The sequence below is a fragment of the Panthera uncia genome, chromosome B1, assembly GCF_023721935.1.
Source record: "Panthera uncia isolate 11264 chromosome B1, Puncia_PCG_1.0, whole genome shotgun sequence".
NCBI lineage: Eukaryota > Metazoa > Chordata > Mammalia > Carnivora > Felidae > Panthera > Panthera uncia.
The window spans coordinates 133,033,709-133,054,931 of record NC_064811.1 but is presented as its reverse complement, the minus strand read 5'-3'; the positions used below and the strand labels follow the sequence as shown (position 1 = coordinate 133,054,931).

Genomic DNA, 21,223 nt, shown 5'->3' with positions numbered 1-21,223 from the left:
ATGAGGCACATTCCTGTTGGCAATCGAAGCCAACAGCTTCTGAGTGAGCACTATTCCTGGAGTTAGTTTTCTGTCACTTACAACCAAGAAGTCCTGAAGACTGTGCCCCAAACCACTAAATTTTTAAATTACATAAAGCCATTAAAAATACCCTCTATGGGGCGCCTGGTTGGCTCAGTCGGTAAAGCGTGCAACTTTTGATCTTGGGGTTGTAACTCTGAGCACTATGTTGGGTACAGAGATTACATAACGAAAATATCTGGGGGCGCCCGGGTGGCTCAGTTGGTTAAGCATCCCACTCTAGATTTCAGCTCAGGTCATGATATTACGGTAAGACTGAGCCTGGCATAGGGCTCTGTGCTAATAGCATGGGAGTCTGCTTGGGATTCTCTCTCTCTGGCCTTCCCTCACCCCCCAATAAATAAATAAAAAACATTTTTAAGAATCTTAAAAAAAAAACCTCTGAAATTATTAAGACATAGTACATAGGCTGAAGTTATTAAAAATGAAAAAGCAAAGAGGATTTGTCTTTTTTTCTTGTTCCATCTGTTTTGCCCTAACAATTACACTTTGCCAAAATAGCTTTATAATTTACACAGCAAGTTGTTCAATCCTTATTTTTGAGGAGCAACCCTGACTCAAATACCAAACTGAGGACAGCCTGACTAGAAGAGCTAAGATTTAATAAGGATCATACCACCTTATTAAATGTTTCATGCTATTTTTCAATTTTAAAGGAATGGAAATAAAAGATAGGAGGCAGAAAGCACATACGTTGGATTGTCTAATTTTTTGACCCAAATACCTTCAAAAGGTATGCTTTATATAAGGCAAACTCCACTCTCCAGCTTCCATATGAATACTGCCTTATTTAATGTCTAATTATAATTTCATCACTAATACTAATGTAGAGGAAATTACAGTTGAGTAATTTGATGAAGAAAATACAGGCAGGACAAAGGACATTAAAAGAGTGCTTCAGAATAAGGCAGGCCTGGGATCAAATCTCAGGTCTGCCTCCTACTGGAGTTACAGCCTTAAGAAAGTCCCCCCCTCAAGCAGTACTTGTAAGACCTGGTGTGAAGATTAAAGGAGATAATCTGCGGAAATCTCCCAGCGCACTGTCAGCTTTTTTCCCTGGGATCCTCCATAACACAGGGCTTCACTGAGTCATAATCACATGCCACATGCATTTTCTGCATGTTCACATTCACTTCAACATTCAACCAAAGTTATTGTGGGGCTTCTGTGAGTACAGCCATGGTTCCTGGTGTTTTACTAAGGGCAACTTTGCGTGACTCAAAGAGGTATAAAAAATAAGCCGTGGGCTTTTGCCTTAAAATATCTATTTAAGAGATATTTATTCTAATGAGAACTACCTCATTGCTTTGCCTTGGTTGAAAGTAAGGCCCCTGGTTTTATTTATCTACTCTGGTCATGGCCATCTGAGCTGAGGCACAAAAAAGTAAGATGGTTTATCTACCTTTTCTTACTGTAAAATTTAAACAAAAGGACTTAGATGGACCCTTTTCAGTTTTAGGAGTCCATGATGGTAACATCTGCCGGCTGGAACTGAAACCAGCTGTTATTTCTGTAACTACTCATCAAAAGCAGGAAGAAAGTGACCAAAGTCTACATCACTTATCTGAAAGGTGACAATCAATAGTTCAAATGAGTTTAAGTACAGAAAACAGAATTCTCTTTAAAATATATATAATCAGGGGCTCCTGGGTGGCTCAGTTGACTGACTGAGTGTCCGACTTCGGCTCAGGTCTTAATCTCACAGCTCATGAGTTCGAGCCCTGCATCAGGCTCTGTGCTGACAGCTTGGAGCCTGGAGCCTGCTTCGAATTCTGGGGCTCCCTCTCTTTCTGCCCCAACCCACTCGCATTCTGTCTCTCTCAAAAATAAACAAACATTAAAAAAATAAATAAAATAAAATAAAATAAAATAAAATAAAATAAAATAAAATAAATATAATCAGGAGTACCTGGGTGGCTCAGTCGGTTGAACATCCAACTTCAACTCAGGTCATGATCTCACAGTTTTGTGAACTTGACCTCCACATCGGGCTCTGCACTGGCAGTACAGAGCCTGCTTGAGATTTTCTCTCTCCCTCTCTCCCACTCCCACTCTCTCTCTCTCTCAAAATAAAATAAAATAAAATAAAATAAAATAAAATATATAAAACCATGTGTTGTGGGTTTAATCGTGTCCCCCAAAACGGTATGTTCCATTCCTAATTCACAGTACCTGTCAACATGACCATGTTTGGAAAGAAGATCTTTGCAGATGTAATCAAGCTAAGATGAAATCATACTAGATGAGGGTGATTAGTGTCTTCATGAGAGGAGGGAAATTTGGACATAGACACAGAGGGAAGGTGATGATGGACAGATTGTGGAGTTATGCTGCTACAAGCCAATGAAGGCCAAAGAAGCCTGGCAGTCAGGGGGATACAATAAATAAGAACTGGGTAAGTCATTATTCTCTAGGCATTTAAAATCTACAAGACACAATCATATAGGTAACTACATGAAAATAAAAGGGTTAGGCAGAATATAGAAAGAAAAAAAAAAAACAAAAAAAAAAAAAAACAGGAAAAGTTTCCAGAAGAAGCAATATCTGAACTGATGAAGTTAGGAAGAATGGCAAGGATTCCACATGTAATGTAAACAGGGGAGAGAGTCATTGCAGAATGAGGGCATGACATAAATACAAAAAGTCAAATGGTACAAAGTCGATCTTAATTTCTTGAAACATGTCTACTACAGAAGAATTATGCAGGAGATGAGTCTGGAAAGACAGTGTAGGCCTACTTGTGGAGGACCCTGAATGTCAAGCCAAGGAATGTATGTTTGCTTCCACAAGCAGTGGTGTGCCATTCCAACTTTCTGAGATGGGAAATGACATCATCTGACTTGTGTTTCAGGAGAACTAAAGCTGTTTAACAAAGCCATTTTCAGAGCCAATGGAATGGTGGTAGTGACTTGCATACCCAGGGTTTCAAGGAGTCATGGCTAATAAGGATGAGACAAGTAGTTGTATGATTTGCCAACATCCTCCAAGACCAATTCTAGTGTTCATGCTTGACTGGTCCTTTGAACTTTTATAGGAGTCAGGCTAGAAGTGGGCTCAAGTATAGCCATGTTGAAACATGATCTATGAAAGATGAATACTTCAAAAATGTTTTCCCTTTTGCTCTCATGCAAGGAAATAACCCTTATATAGTCAACAACAAGTTCACAGGAAGAGTTTAGAGGGCAGTCCTGTGATCTAAGAATGTGAATATTTAAAAAGTCAGGTAGGTGGGAATGCAAGCTGGTGCAGCCATTCTGGAAAACAGTCTGGAGATTCCTCAAAAAAATAAAAATAGAACTACCCTACGACCCAGCAATTGCACTAGTAGGCATTTATCCACGGGATACAGGTGTGCTGTTTCAAAGGGACATATGCACCCCCATGTTTATAGCAGCACTATCAACAATAGCCAAAGTACGGAAAGAGCCCAAATGTCCATCAAGGGATAAATGGATAAAGAAGATGTGGTATATATATATATACAATGGAGTATTACTCAGCAATCAAAAAGAATGAAATCTTGCCATTTGCAACTACGTGGATGGAACTGGAGGGTATTATGCTAAGTGAAATTAGTCAGTCAGAGAAAGACAAAAATCCTATGACTTCACTCATATGAGGATTTTAAGAGACAAAACAGATGAACATAAGGGAAGGGAAACAAAAATAATATAAAAACAGGGAAGGGGACAAAACAGAAGAGACTCATAAATATGGAGAACAAACCTAGAGTTACTGGAGGGGTTGTGGGAGGGGGGATGGGCCAAATGGGTAAGGGACATTAAGGAATCTACTCCTGAAATCATTGTTGCACTATATGCTAACTAATTTGGATGTAAATTTTTAAAAATTAAAATTAAAAAAAAAAAAAAAAAAGGTAGGGGGCACCTGGGTGGCTCAGCTGGTTGAGCAGCTGGCTTTAGCTTAGGGATCTCAGAGTTCATGAATTCGAGTCCTACATCGGGCTCTCTATTGTTAGCACAAAGCCCACTTCAGATTCTCTATCCTCCTCTCTCTCTGCCCTTCCCCTACTCACACTTTCTCAAAAATGAATAAACATTTAAAGTAAACAAATGAATAAATAAAATATGATAGAGAAATTTAAGTGGTCCAAGAAAAAGTAAAATTAAACAAAAAAATCAACAATAACAATCACAACAGAAAATGGCAAAAACTACCCATTTAACAAGTAGCTCCCACATGCCTACTGGGTACTTGCACTCTTCCAACCACTGGGATACAGCTGTGAACAAATCATAATTCCTGCTCTGATGAAACTTTTACTGTATTTATGACGATATTTTACTCTTAAGCCCTATTCTGTGTTTCTTCTACCAACTCTCATTGCTCCTCTTCTCTTTCTCAAAAAAGTTTCTAAAATCAAACAGAAACCCTCTAGAAAGGTTTGCTCAAGAATAGTGAGGAAGGGGGTGCCTAGGTAGTTCAGTCTGTTAAGCATCAAACTTAAAAAATGTATATTTTTAATGTTTATTCATTTTTTGAGAGAGAGAGAGAGATGGGGTGTGAGTGGGGGAGGGGCAGAGAAAGGGAGACCCAGAATCTGAAGCAGGCTCCAGGCTCTGAGCTGTCAGCACAGAGCCAGACACAGGGCTTGAACCCACGAACTGCAAAATCATGACCTGAGCCAAAGTCAGATGCGTAACAGACTGAGCCACCCAGGTGCCCTAGCCTCCAACTCTTGATTTCGGCTCAGGTCATGATCTCACAGTTCATAAGCTCAAACTCCACGCTGGGCTCTGCATTGACAGCATGGAGCCTATTTGGGATTGTCTTCTTGTCTCTCTGCCCCTCCCGTGCTTATGTTCACACTTGATCTCTCTTTCTCAAAACAAATAAATAAACATTTAGGGGGAAAAAGTAGGGAGGAAGTCCTAATGACTCTTACCTAAAAATAAAGGAAAACTAGAAGTGGAGAAAAGGGGAAATTGTGTTTGAGATGGCAACAGAGTTCACCCTGTCAGCACAAATGTACATCATTCCCCACTCAGTACCACACTAATTATTTCAAGAAAAAAAATTATGTAAATAATGGCAGTAACAAATTTGGAATTCTGCTTTGTTTTGTTTTGTTTTGGTCTGGGTTACTACTCTCAGAAAGAAAGCAAACAGGAAAGGTAATTTGGAAATTAATTGATGTTCCTATTTTATAGTGAAACTGTCTTTGCTGTAAAACTTGCCAAGTTTACTTGCAGAGTAACTACATAAAAACTCACCACTGAATTTCTGTTCTGTGGTCAACAGTATAGTAAGAAAAGTACTTAAAGACTCCAATTCTTATCAGAAACTTTTATACATAAAGCTAGCCTAAAGATATAATTTAAAAACGATTCCAATTAAATGTATCCCATTGCTATTTTACCAAAAAAAATTTATACTGGATATTGGCTACAACTTTGTCTTTAACAAAGTAGGTGATATGTAAATCCTTTACTCCTTTTGTAGAAGAAATGTGGGGAAAGAATAAATCCCTATAATCAGCAGCATGACGTACAAAGAGCACTGTTAGTAACAAGAGCCCTAAAGCACACTCCTGCATTCGTTCCTTCCACGCCATTTTATTTTTTTATTTTTATTATTTTTAAAAACTCTTTTTTGAAGTTCATTTATTTTGAGAGAGAGCATGTGAGCAAGAGTTGGGGAGGGGCAGAGAGCAAGGGAGAGAGAGAATCTCAAGCGCAGAGCCTGATGCTAGACTCGATCCCACAAACCATAAGATCATGACCAGAGCAGAAATCAAGAGCTAGACGCTTAACCAACTGAACCATCTAGGTGCCCCTCCTTCCATGCAATTATAGGACCTGGCTTGACCCAGGTACCATGAAAGATATACCAGGAATAGAAATTAACTAGATCCAGTTTCCACCTCAAAATTCTTACAATTTGCTATAGAAAGGCCAACATACAAACACTTAAGTAAACTACACTGTCACAGATACTGAGATTAATGTCCATATGTCTTGTAGAACTTACAGGACAAAGAGGTCGAATCCACATTGTAGGGGAAAGAGATGGGTGCAAGTCACAGAGGATGTGATGCTTGGGACATGGATTAGTATTAACCAGGGTAAACAGAGCTTCTAATTCTAGCTCTGCAACTTTCAAGTCAGGTGACTTTAGGAAAGCACTTATCCAGGGCTTAGCTTTCCCAAAGTGTATCTATGTGCCTTATCTACCTCTCCCAAGGTTGTTGGGAAAAACAAAGACTAAGTATGAAGGTACTCTTAAAACTGTAAAGCATAAATCAAAGATAAGTTCAGATACACAATCTTTTCACTGAGATCTTTGTGGCCAGGTATTTAAGAATTCAGAATTTTTTATACTTTAGAAAGAAGGTATTATGTAATACCTCCTCCAGGGTTCAAGGTATTACCAAATCCCCAAATCAAACAAATGTAACACCAGGCCAAGTTATGAATATTTATGCTGAACGGATTAGACAGAAACTATACATAGCTTCACAATAGTTCAGGTTAATTCTAAAAATCTTTTCAGAGATTTTAGGATTTTAGAATTGTAGGATAAGAGATTGTTGACCAATGCAATACTTACTATGTCTTAAGGAAGGTCAAAAGACTGGAATAAGTAACATTCAGTCCAACCAACATTATCCCAAATATAACTGATCCATAACAAAGATGACCATCAAGTTTATGTGTAAGTAGGTTGTAACTCAGAACTTGTTTCTCCCTCCCCCTGAAATAAGGCTATAAATGGTTGTAAGGGTCACAAGCTAAAACCACGTAAATCTTCATATAATGAGTTCACACAGCAATAACAAAACATTATGAGTCACAATATAGCCTGAGGTTTGGATGCTATGAACAGGGAACTATGAAGTACAGAGGAGGAAAAGACAGAATTCCTTCCTTTTTTCCTGAGTTCAGGGTCATGTCAGGTAAGACTTTGAAACAGGTAAAGTTTATGTGTGGCCCTCAAGTCACCATGCCCCACACCCCCACTGCCCTGGGGCCACCATGGGCATCCACAAAACTGCAAGGCACTGCACTGGGCATCAGAATGCCTGAGTTCTAGGCAAGATCGACAGTCCAATCCTGGTCACACTGCTTCATCTCTTACTCCAGTGTTTCTTCCCCTATAAAAATGACGGGTTGGGGCTAAAATCACCTCTCAAGGTCTCATTCTTCCAACTCTAACACACTAAAATTCCAAATCATCTATAAAGTGTGTGCACAGTATAATTTGGAATAGATGACCCCAGCCAAGTACTAAGAGGAAAGCAATCTTAATTAATCCACATTACTGCACAGCATCCTTTAACCCTTCTAGATATACTCTATACTTTGACAAACATGTTTCTTAATATAAATGCATCTTTAACTGACAGAATTTTCAAAAGATGCTAACAAAATCTGCAGAGGAAAAGCACAAGTTCTTTTGAGGCAAGAGGGTCACTGAGTAGACTATGCCAACCAGAATTCCACCCCTGGCTAGCTTTGCCAGATTTTATTGTTGCTATTAATAGGTTTTTCTCTTTCTGCCCTTTAAAAACTCACAGAATCTCTAAATATGGACCATATTTTCCAAAATAATTTCTTGAATTCATAAAAGAGCACTACTCATTCTTTTCTGGTATCTATAAACTGGAAGCTACCTATATTTAAAAAAAAAAGGTAGGGGGTGCTTGGCTGGCTCAGTCAGAAGAGCATGTGACTCAATCTCAGAGTCACGAGTTCAAGACCCATGCTGGATGTATAGATAAAAAAAAAAAAAAAAAGCTTTGGGACACCTGGGTGGCTCAGTCGGTTGGGCATCCGACTTCGGCTCAGGCCATGTTCTCACAGTCCGTGGTTCGAGCCCCGTGTCGGGCTCTGTGCTGACAGCTCAGAGCCTGGAGCTTGCTTCTGATTCTGTGTCTCCCTCTCTCTGGCCCTCCCCTGCTCATGCTCTGTCTCACTCTCAAAAATAAATAAACATTAAAAAAACTTAAAAAAAAAAGCTTTGCTGTACACTGTACATCTCCATGCATGCTTTAATTTTAATATTCACTGAGCTAATTCTTTCACACTCTTGTCAGCATAATGCAGTCAACATTCGTTACTATATTTTAGGATTACCAAAATGCATAATGGCCCTGCTGAAAGCTAACTTGCATCAACATGATTTCATATCTTCTTTGAAGTAAGGTTTCCCTACCTTCTCCACCCACCCACGGAACTTATATGCTAATCACAGATAAATATTCAAGACACTGGCTTATACATTAATTCTAGATCCATTTAAATTGTACACAGATAACATAATAATACTATTTTCCTAGAAGATTCCCAAGGTCTAAATCATTGTTATCTCCATAAGGTCTTTTGTTTGCAAAATGAGAAAGCCAAAATCAACAGAAACTGTACCTATCTTTGTTTGTAAAATATTAGCTCTAAAAGAGACGGGCACAGGCGAGCACGTGTGGAATGGTCAGAGGGCAGCAGTGCAGGGCCGGGCCATGGGGCAGAGGGCAGAGCCAAAATAAGAGGGTTGGGGGAGAGGGGGAAGAACAACATGGGTGCAAACACACATACTCTTTGACCCAGCAATTCCACTTGTAGGCATTAATCCTACAGATCAATTTGCAAAAGTTCAAAATGATTATGTACAAAAAGGTTTTCACTGTAGCACTGTTTGGAAGAGCAAAGGACTGGAAACAACCATCAACACAAGACTGTTAAACTATGGTCCATCCATACAATGGAGTACTATACAGATACAATAACAAATGAGGAAGATCCTTATGATTCTATAATAAGCTAGCATATCATCTTAATAGGAAGAAAGAAGTACAAAACATTGTGTGTAGAATGCTCTCATATGTATTTTTTTTTTAAAGGAAAAAATGTAGGAAAAACTCTGGATTTTACTATATGTACATAGAGTATCTCTAGAAAGACAAATAATGAGTTGTAAGCCTGGTTGTGTCTAAAATTATTTAATACACATCTGTTAAAACAGCATAGAATGTAGACCCTGGAGCCAGGTGGCCTGGGCTCAAATCCTCACTCTACCTCTTTCTAGTTCGTGACTTTGGGAAGTTACCTAACCTCATTGTTCCTCAGTATCTCATCTGCAAAATGCCTACCTCATAAGTGTTTGAGGATTAACAAAGAGCCAGGCACACAGTAAGTGTGCTGTAAGTACTCACTGAGACTTTGTACCTTTTGAATATTTAACCATATGACTATACTACTTCTTGAAAAATTAAAAATAAAATAAATCATGAAACTGAGGAATACAATAGAAACATTCTATTTTTTTTTAACCCATCAAAGATTGTATTATTGCCTTAAGACAAACAACCTTAATTACTGTTTGCTTTAAAAAGCTTCTTGGTAGCTGAAGCATGAGGCAGTGGGTGAACTCCCACAGGGAAACCACCTTAATGAATTCAAGGCATTTAGATTCAGTTTCAAATATGTAGTTTGGCTTCATACAATGACATTTATTGAGCTTGTCAGTATTCATATACCACATTGTCCTGCCCTTCTTCATCCCCTGCTTCCCCAAGGACAGGACAAATTTCTCTCTAAAAAGTAACCCCTCTTCTCATTTATTAAACCTATTTATATATATAGCCTCTGGGTTTGTTATTACTGCTCTAGTACCGTATCAAATTGATTTCTATCATATTAAATAGCTGACCTTTTTTTACTGCACAATCTCACAGAGCCTAAAGACACAACTTCCAGAAAGTCTGACGTCTGGATATAGGCTCTGGTGATGAGAGCCACACAGCACATGCACAAATAATTACCTAACATTTTAGAGTCTCCCAAACACTTCACAGAATTCACCTGAAGTAATCTTCACAAAAGTCCCGTGAGAGCGTGTATTACATGTTTTACATAGAAATTAGGAGACTTTTTTTTTCAATTTTTTTAACATTTATTTATTTTTGAGACAGAGAGAGACAGAGTATGAACAGGGGAGGGGCAGAGAGAGAGGGAGACACAGAATCTGAAACAGGCTCCAGGCTCTGAGCTGTCAGCACAGAGCCCGACGTGGGGCTCGAACCCACGGACTGTGAGATCATGACCTGAGCCGAAGTCGGACGCTCAACCGACTGAGCCACCCAGGCGCCCCAGAAATTAGGAGACTTTTAAAAAGTTATAACCAGGAGCGCCTGGGTGGCTCAGTCGGTTGGGTGTTGGCCTCTTGGTTTCAGCTCAGGTCATGATCTCACGGTTCATGAGTTCAAGCCCTGCATCGGGCTCCACCCTGACAGCGCAAAGCCTGCTTGGGATTCTCTTTCTCTCTCTCTGCCTCTTCCCGGGGCTAACTTGCGTGTTCTCTCTCTCTCTCTCTCTCTCTCTCTCTCTCTCTCTTTCTCCCATGCTTAGATTCTCTCTCTCTCAAAATTAAAAAAAAAAAAAAAAAGTTGTAACCAGTAAGTGGCAAAGACAGGACGCAAACCAATGTTTCCTGATTCCAGATTCTGTGCTGTTCCAACTCTGCTATGTTATCACCTTAATATTAGTAGCAAACAAGTCAGGGTAACATCCTTTACATTCCAGGATATCCCTCTGCATTTCTTTCTGAAGTATAAAAACCTGTTACATTTGAAAAATAAGAATATTTGTGATATAATGTTAAGACTGAAAAGCAGAACACAGAATTATGTATACAGTATGAATTACCTCAACTATGTACAAAAACAAAAACTGCTATCAAAGAAAGTTCACCAAAAATTAGTAGCTCATATCACAGACAAAAGATTAATCCCCCTACTATAAAAAGGACCATAAACCAATGAAGAAAAGGGCTCACAAACCAATGGAAAACTGGGCAATGTATACAGATAGTTCATAGAAAAAATATTAAGATGATTTTTAAATATATGAAAAGATGTTAAATCTTACTCCTAGAGAAAAGCAAATTAAATTCATACACCTATGAGATTGGCAAAATTCCAAAAGTTAGACACCCTATGCGATTAATACGAGCAGAGGCACAAAAAAGTAGAACTACATGGTGGGGGCAGGAGAGTAAACTGTCATAGATATCAGAATTACAAGTATTTTTAACCCTGGACCCACCAATTCTATTTCTGGAACTAAACAGATATAAACATGTATGTGTGTGTGTACATATATATGTACATACATACATATATATCTATGTATGTATACATATATGTGTATCTATGTACGTACACACATACATATATATGTATGTACATAGATACATATATCTTTGCAGCATGTTTGCTAAGAGCAAAAGACTGGAAACAACTGGAGAAGACATTGGTAGGGGCAAATAATATCATTTATGTCAAATTCACGCAACAAAATACCAAGCAGCTACTGTAAAGAGTGTGCAAGTATGACAGCAATGCCTGTAAGATGTCCAAATTATACTGAAAGTTCAAACAGCAAAAAGAACATGATACCTTTTGTGTAAGAAGGAAGAATACAGATTTGTTTTTGCTGATTTCTGCATAAAAGAAACACTTAAAAAAATTTAGTTTATAAAAATTGAATTTTATTTTAAAAAGTTTTTAAATTTGTAATGTTTATTTTTGAGAGAAAGAGAGATACAGCATGAGCAGGTGAGGGGCAGAGAGACAGGGAGACACAGAATCCCAAGCAGGCTCCAGGCTCTGAGCTATCAGCACAGAGCCTGACGTGGGGATCGAACTTACGAACCTTGAGATCACGACCTGAGCCAAATTCAGACACTTAACTGCCTGAGCCACCCAGGTGCCCCTAAAAAAAATTTTTTTTAATGTTTATTTATTTTTGAGAAAGAGCAGAGACAGAGTGTGAGCGGGGAAGGGATAGATACAGAATCCAAATCAGGCTGCAGGCTCCGAGTTGTCAGCACAGAGCCCAATGTGGGGCTCAAACTCATGGACCGCAAGATCATGACCCAAGCCAAAGTTGGAAACTTAACCGACTGAGCCACCCAGGTGCCCCTAAATTGAATTTTAAAAAGTAGGAAAAGGAAGAATAGTTCTGACCTTTGAAGGCAAAATTCACAAGAATACTCTGGTCTCCCAGGTAAAAAGCCTGATTAGTCTATCAGAAGTAGTTTTTTCTTCAATTGGTTCTAAGAGATTTCAGATTTTATAGTCTACTCCTGGTTATAGAGGCATGGGAATGAAGCAGACAAAACAAGGCCAGGAGCTTGGCCAGCACCTTCTAAGACTGGTTTTTAAATTATATGGCCCAGATAGTTGACAAATTTGCCTGAAAATGCTCTCTCTGGTTGGGCAGGGAAGACAAGCCTTCCAAAAGACAATACTGGATTGCTGTCCTAGAGAGAGAGAGAGAGACCAGCAGTCTGGGAGTCAGTAGTCGAAATAAGATGCTGTTGGAGGCCAGAACACTTATTAAGGCCATAGAAAGGCAGGTGAGTGGCCATGAGTCTTCACAGGGAAAGGCTGAAGCAGTGGTTAGGAAGTGCTCCTGCTGCCATGCCTGTCACATGAAGGTGAGGATGATGGGGAAGCTCCAAGCAATGGCAGCCAAGTGAGCTGGAGAAAGGGCTCCCTGCTCCTTTCTCACCCACATGCACCAGGTGGACACCTGTGACCTCTGCCTATTGTTCCTGGCATCCAGGATTTCTTCATCTAAAAAAAGTCCATAAAAACATGTCCGGGGTTTGGGGTTGTGCCTGGGTGGCTCAGTCAGTTAAGTGTCCATCTCTTGATTTCAGTTCAGGTCATGATCTCACCATTCGTGAGATCAAGCCCCACATTGGGCTCTGTGCTGACCGTGTGGAGACTGCTTAGGATTCTCTCTCTCCCCCTCTCTCTGCCCCTCTTCTGTACTTTTTCTCTCTGGTGCTCAAGTGCGCACACGTGTGCTCTCTCAAAATAAATAAACAATAAAAAAAAAAAAACATGTACAGGAATGTTTATACAGCATTCTTCATGATAGCCAAAATGTGGAAAGCAACCACATGTCCATCATCGGATAAACACAATGTGGCACATCCATACAATGGAGTATTGTTTGGCAATAAAAAGGGATGAAATACTAATATATGCTAGAACAGGAGTGAACCTTGAAAGCATGGTAAGTGAAAGAAATCAACTACAGAGAATCATATGTTATATGATTTCACTTATACAAAATGTCTAGCATAGGCAAATTTACAGAGACAGCAAATTAGCAGCTGACTAGAGCTGGAGGTAGGGAGATTGGGGAATTGTGGAATAACAGTTAAATTTTGTGTGGGGTTTCTTCTGGGGGTAATGGACTGTTCTGAAGTTGATTTTGGTGATGACTGCACAATTCAGTGAATGCACTAAAATCCACTGAAGTATAAATACACGTTAGATGGGAGGATTGTGTGGTATGTGAATCATCTCAATAAAGCTGTTTTAAAAGAAACAAGATACATTTTGTGTACAGGCCCCCCACCGCCACCCCACCCAAGGATGATGAGCAGTGGGAAGACTCATGCACTGTGTTGGGAAAGAAGCTGAGGCAACTGCTTTGAAGAATATCTAGTAAAGCCAAAGATTCACATATCGTAAAACCTAACAATTCCACTCTTGGGGGCATATACCCTATGGAAATCCATACAGATGTGCAGAAAAAGACAAGGGCAATACTATTCACTGCAACATTGTTTATGACAGTAAAATAGTTTGTAAAAACAAAATTAAAATGTTCATCAATAGACTAATGGATACATAAATTGTGAATGCTATACTGGAATTTAGAATTACCGAACTAGAGGTACATGAATATGAATAAATTTCAAAAAACATGCAATTCTTCAAAATAATATGTACAGTATGCTACTCATTCTATAATGTTAAATACGTGTGACCCAGTATTATTTATGGATACATTATAACCAGTAAACTAAAAATATAGCAGAGGCAAATATTCAGAATGTGGTTACCTCTGGAAGGAGGAAAAAGGTATAAGACTGGGCCCAGTAAGGACTATGTAGGAAGCAACATCTGTTCCCCTTGTGTTTTAGATCTTTTGTTTTTAATTATATATGTGAAGCAAGAGTGGTAAAATGTTAAGATTTAACAAAACTTGGTTGTGGGTACACATATGGTTATTATACCATGTTCTGTATTTTCCTTATGGTTGAAATATTTCATAATAAAATGAAAATCCTTTTCCCTTTGAGGGAAATCCTCAATCCCTTTAAGGTTCCTCAAAAAATTAAAAAGAGAACTATCCTATGATCAAAGAATTGCACTACTGAGGATTTACACCAAAATTACAAAAATACAAATTCAAAGGGATACATGCATCCCTATGTTTATTACAGCATTATTTACAATAGCCAAACTATGGAAGTAGCCCAAGATAGATGAATGGATTAAGAAGGTATGATATTATATATATAATATTATACACACACACATATATATATACACACATACACACCCCACCCAAGGATGTATGGGTATATATACATATATGTGTGTGTGTATACATACACATATATATGTGTGTACATATATATATGATATATATATATACCTATATACACACACTATATATACACATATATACACACACACACATATACATGCAATGGAATATTATTTGGCCATAAAAAAGAATGACATCTTGCCATTTGCAACAACATGGATAGAGCTAGAAAGTATAATGCTGAGCAAAATAAGTCAGAGAAAGATAAATACCACATGATCTCACATATATGTGGAATTTAAGAAACACAAATAAGCAAAGGAAAAAAGGAGAAAGACAAACGAAGAACAGACTTCTAACTATAGACAACAAACTGATGGTTACTAGAGGGGAGGTGGGTGGCGGGATGGATTGAATAGGCATTAAATAGCATACTTATCATGATGAAAAATAAAAAGAGAGAGGACATTGGCATAGACCAGGTTGTAATAGTGGAGGTGGCAAGAAGTAGTCAGACTTGGGGTAGTATTTGAGGGTAGAGCCAGCTGGAATTGCTATGGATTGGATACAGTGTGTAAGGAAGGAAAAAAAAAAAAAAAAAAGAGGAGTCATAACTACGACCATCAAGAGAGAGAAAGCTGCAGGTGGGACAAGTTGTTGGATATACAAACCTGGAGGGCAGGGGAAAAGTCTGGGCTAGAGTTATAAATGTGGGAGCTGTTGGCAAACAGATGGTACTTCAAGCCAAAGGCTGAATGAGATCACTAAGGAAAGTGAGTGTGAGTAGAGAAGAGGTCCAGGACTAAGCCTTCAAGCACACCAACATTAATGGGTGGGGAGAAAAGGAGGACTCAGCAAAGAAGATCAAGCTGGAGCAATCAAGAAAGGGGAGAATGCTGGAGTTAAGAAGAAAGAAAAAAAAAGAAGCAAAAGAAAATGCTAAATGGGTTTTTAAATGGAAAAAAAAAGGATTTATAAAAAACTAATAAAATTGATTACCTAAAGGGCATGGGGAAGAATAATGAGGTGGGAAAAATATATTTCAAATATATATTTTTATTGTTGAACCAAGTGAATGAATTATCTCTGAAGGCATATAGAGAAAATGCTTTTAAAATGTTAAGGAAAAAACCCTCACATTCATATGCTTTAAGAGGTGATTTAACCTATAAAAGGTGTTAGAGTTGGGGGGGGGGGGTGTTCCTTACCTTTGATTCAGGTTTCCAAGTAGAGGCACAATCCTGATTAGTGTTAACATTCCTATCTGTCTTCACCCCTACATGCTCCTTCCCAGGGGAAGAAGAATGATTTCTGATTGATAAACTGTCCTTTATGCTTTGCTATCTATCTGTTTGCAGAGCACACACAAACTAATCTAACCTTCAACTACTCAACATCAAGTTTTATAGGGGTGAACCCCTATTAGGTAAGGCCTATGTGTGTCTTCAGCTGCTTATGACAAGGTGGGTGAACAGGTCTAATTCTAAGGTTATTAGGTAACTCCTTGTTGTTACATATAGTAACCATTTCCAAATGTAGATATTTTGGTTTCTATCTATCTGACCAATTTCTATCTCCCAATTTTCAAATTCCATTGGGGAAGGAAAATTTCCTACAAGGAAAATTATCTGCCAAGAAGACTGTCAGAAATGTGAATAAGAATAGGTTTCTTTCTAAACTAGAAACCCAAACATCCACCAGCAGAACATACCTTAAGTTTTGAAGCCATCCATTTAAGAACATACTACAGAGTCATGAAAACTTACTCCTGAAAACATTTTAATAACATGGGAAAAATATTATACTGAGTAAAAAAGCAGATTCTGTAACTTGATATCTGAATATGATTCAGTTAATACAGCTTATATTTATGTACCAATAAAAGACTATAAGAAAATAAAAGTATTAACAGTAGTAAAATTTGTGTGATAGCATTATGAGTAATTTGAATTTTCATTTTTATATTTGTTTGCATCTTCCAAATGTTCCATAATAAAATTGTATCATTTTGGTAATCAGAAAAAATATTTAAGAACTATCTTAAAATAAGTTTAGTAACTACAAAGAGAAAAAGATGGAGGAATTTAAAAAGAAAAAAGGACAGGGTGCCTGGGTGGCTCAATCAGTTAAGTGCCCAACTCTTGGTTTCAGCTCAGGTCATATCTCATGGTTTATGCATGGGGCTCTGTGTGATGGTGGGATGCCTGCCTGGGATTCTCTCTCTCCCTCTCTCTCTACTCCTCCCCTGCTCATGCTGTCTCTGTCTCTCTCAAAAATAAACTTAAACAAAGAAAAAGAAAAAAGAAAAAAGGCAAGTAGCTAGCTTGACATAAATGTGGTCCTGCTCTGAAAAATACAACTGTTAAAATATTTTAAAAATACTTCATATACCAGCTATTAACAAGAGGAATTTAAAATTAAAAACACCATACCATTAATATTAGCTCACTATCCCACAAAAGAAATACTTAGGTATAAGTTTAACAAAATATGTATAAGATCTATATGAGGAAAACTATAAAACTCTGATAAAGGGAATCAAAGAACCAAATAAATGGAGAGATATTACATGTTCATGGGTAGGAAGACTCAAGATGTCAGTTCTTCCCAATTCGATCTACAGATTCAATACAATCCCAATCAAATTTCCAGCAAATTATTTTATGGATATAAACAAATTCATTCTAGAGCTTATTTGTGGAGGCAAAGGACCCAGAAGAGCCAACATAACACTGAAGGACAAGAGCAAAGTTGGAAGACTAAAAATACCCAACGTGAAGACTTACTACAAAATTACAGTAACCAATACAGGAGGGTACTGATAATAGAACAGACAAACAGATCAACAGAAAAGAACAGAGAACCCAAAAACAGATTCACACAAATATAGTCAACTGATCTTTAACAAAAAAATCATAGGCAACACAATGGAGAAATGACAGCCTTTCAGCAAATGGTGCTGGAACAAATGGACATCCACACGCAGAACAATGAGTCTTGACACAGATCTTAAATCCTTCACAAAAACTCAAAATGAATCACAGACCCAAATGTAAAATGCAAAACTCTAACATTCCTAGAAGATAACATAGGAGAAAAATCTAGATGACCTTGGACATGGTGATGACAACCAAAGCACATGTAATGAAAGAAACAATTGATAACCTGGACTTTATTTTTTTTTTTTTTAATTTTTATTTACTTACTTTGAGAAAGAAGGCTCACACATGAGCAAGAGTAGGGGAGGGAGGAGGGGGCAGGGCAAGAGAGAGAATCCCAAGCAGGCTCCATGGTCAGCATGGAGCCGGATGCAGGGCTTAATTTTACAAGCATGAGAGCCTGATGCCAAATACCACAGATACCTGAGCCAAAATCAAGAGCTGGAAGCTTAACCAACTGAGCCACCCAGGTGCCCAATAACCTATACTTTATTAAAATTAAAAACGTCTCCCCTGCCTGAAAAACTACTAACAAAAAAAATTAAATTAAAAACTTCTCAACTATGAGAGACAGTAACAAGAAAATGAGAAGACAAGCCACAGACTGGGAGAAAATATTTGCAAAAAAACATATTTGATAGAGGTCTGTCATCCAAAATATACAAAGAACTCCTAAAACCCAACAATAAGAAAATGAACAGCCCAATTAAAAATTGGGCAAAGACTTGAATAGACACCCCCCAAAACAGGATATAGAGATGGTAGATAAACATATCAATGATGCTCTACGTCACACGTCATTAGAGAAACACAAATTAAGACAACAGTGAGATACCACTACACTGCTATTAGAATGGCCAGAACGCTGGCAAAACCAAATACTGACAAGGATGTGGATTAACATGAACTGTCATTCTCTGTTGGTGGGAATGCAAAATGGTATAACCACTTTGGAAGTTTGGCTGTTTCTTAAAAAAAAAAAACAAAAAAACAAACTCGTACCTTATGATCCAGCAATCATACTCCTTGATATTCACCCAAAGGAGTAAAACTTATGTCTATACAAAAACGCACACAGAGATGTTTACAGTAGCTTTATTCCTAATTGCCAAAACTTGGAAACAACCGAGATGTCCTTCAGTAGGTGAATGGATAGATAAACTGTGCTACATCCAGACAACAGATAACTACTCAGTGGTAAAGGGAAATGAGCTATCAAGCCAAGAAAATACATGGAGGAAGCTTTAATGCATATTACTAAGTGAAAGAAGACAATCTAAAAAGACTACATATGGGGTGCCTGGGTAGCTCAGTCAGTTAAGCAACCGAATCTTAATTTCGGCTCAGGTCATGACCTCACAGTCCATGAGATCAAGCCCCATGTCAGGCTCCACGCTAACATGGAGCCTGCTTGGGATTCTCTTTCCCTCTTTCTCTCTGTCCTCCCCTACTCGCCTGCTCTCGCTCTCTCTCTCTCTCTCTCTCCCCTTCTCTCAAAATAAATAAATTTTTTAAAAACTTAAAAGTAAAAAATAAAAATAAATAAAAATAAAATAAAATAAAATAAAATAAAATAAAAAGGCTACCTACTGCATGATTCCAACCAAATGATATTCTAGAAAAGCAACACTATAGAGAGAGTAAAAAGATAAGTGGTTGCCAGGGGTTAGGGAAAGATGAATAGGCAGATCACAGAGGATTTTTAGGGCAGTGAAACTGATCTGTATGATACTATAATGATGGGTATATTTCATTATACATTTGTCAAAACCCATAGGATGCACACCACCACAAGTGAACCTTAATAAACCATAGTAAACTATGGCCTGGAATGATAATGATGTGTCAGTGCAGGTTCATCAACTGCAACAAACATACTACTCTGATACAAGATATTGATAGTAGGGGAGACTGTGCACGTGAGGGGGGGGGGGGCAGAAAGAACAGAGGAACTCTCTGTACCTTCTGCCAATTTTGATGTGAACCTAAAGTTGCTCTAAAAAATAAAGTCTATTTAAAAGGAAAAAAAAACTTCTTAAATTGTCAAGGGAACTTTTAAAATACAGGAACTTTCAGTAATGAGCACTAGTTTTACAGTTTTGTGATAGGATTATTCTCTGAAGAGCATTTTGGTGTGTTATAGTCAGCTAGAGAATTCCCTGTGAAGATAAAAACCAAGGACATATTATTTGAGCTTTGGATATGGCCATCAAAATTCTCTGCCCCTGTTCGGCTGAGTTACAAGCTGTCTCCCCTCAGCCTGTCCACTCAGCTGGAAAGGAGAAGGTCAGTCCTACATTCTCTGCTCTATAGAATGAGCCCAATCCTTTCATGTGGTCTTGTTCTTCCTGACAGAGGAACAAGTTCTCATAATAGCTCACATTAAGGTATCACCGACTGCCATGAGAGAACAATGCTTAAACACAAAGAAATGAGGTTCTGATCATAGGAACTGCTGTTATCAAGCAAGGGCCAATGGGGGAGAGATTAGGCAGCAGACAACCCCCACCTGCCTCTCATATCACGATGTGCAGCTGCTAGCCCTATCTACTAGTCCACCTTGGGTCCGTTCACATTCCCTTGAAGGACAATTCACTTTCTGAATCCAAATGATTTTTGCCCCTTGGCAACATTTTTCTTTTTAGAGTGCACGGCACACATGGTCTTGCCTTAGGATCTCTGTCCTTACTAGTTCCTCTGTTGAGAATACACTTCCTCAAATATCCGTATGGCTTGCTCCCTCACATGGCAAAGATGACCACTGAGACCGTTTTGGCTCCACTGATTACCCAAGGTCTTCACATTTCTCTAACAGTTTTGTTACCCGTCAGTCACTGACAGATACTCAGAATGTTAGGACTGGAAGGGACCTCAGACACCACCCATCTGATGACTTGACACATCATTAGAATCACCCCAGAAACTCTTTCAATTGTTTTGTTTGTTTTTAGTCAATAAAGCCTCACAGGCTCCACTTCTAGAAATTTGCTCAAGTGGATCTGAAACGAACCTCATGAAGCTACATTTTTAAAAAAAACAGTTCACATATTTGATGATCACTGACCTAATCTACCACTTCTATTATTTTTTTGTAGAAGAGAAAATAGAAACACAGATCATGAGATCGGGATAGAGAAGATCCCCAGATCAAAGATGCTTCCACTGTATCTGGTACTATGGTCTAGGTTCTCACATGTTCTAGGTTCTCTCATGACATGAGTCAGATTTTTAACTTAATTTTATGTTTAAATGTTTAACAGACTGAACAGATGAGAGTGGGGGGGGGCGTGGGGGAAGGGGGAAGAGAGGATTTGAGGCAGGCTCTGCACTGACAACAGCGAGACCTACATGGGGCTCGAACTCATGAACCGTGAGATCATGACCTGAGCCAAAGTCAGACACTTAACCGACTGAGCCAGGTGCCACTAGAATCAGAGTTTTTAAAAATCAGTAAGTGAAACAACTAGCTTAGTGTTACTAAACTGTTTGTTTTTTGCCTTTGGGCAGGGTGAGGCGTGCAAGTGAAAGGAAAGGGCAAATCAAGAAAAAAAAGAGGGGGCGCCTGGGTGGTCAACAGGTTAAGCTCCAACTTCAGTTCAGGTCATGATCTCACAGCTCCTGGGTTTGAGCCCTGCATTGGGCTCTGTGCTGACAGCTCAGAGCCTGGAGCCTGCTTCAGATTCTGGGTCTCTGTCTCTCTCTGCCCCTCCCTCGCTCACACTCTGTCTCTCAAAAATAAACATTGAAAAAAAACTTTAAGAAAAAAAAGATAGCATTTTAATTCACATCTGTTCTATAAAGACCTGAGAGTATTTTTTTAAACCTTTCTAA

The 21,223-nt window shown here is 38.6% G+C and overlaps 1 protein-coding gene across 7 annotated transcripts in view; it reads right to left on the bottom strand.

Moving 5' to 3' along the window:
* Positions 1 to 21,223, bottom strand: part of FNIP2 (folliculin interacting protein 2) — a 132,525-nt gene that overhangs the window by 69,407 nt on the left and 41,895 nt on the right. Inside the window, exon 1 of one of the 7 annotated variants that reach the window (XM_049631241.1) lies at positions 16,165 to 16,317. The exons of the other annotated variants lie outside the window; for them this stretch is intronic. Within the exon in view, the coding sequence (XP_049487198.1) occupies positions 16,165 to 16,196 (32 nt within the window). The 5' untranslated portion in view covers positions 16,197 to 16,317. Of the gene's footprint in view, positions 1 to 16,164; positions 16,318 to 21,223 lie in introns of those variants that run through there. 7 annotated transcript variants of the gene reach the window in all.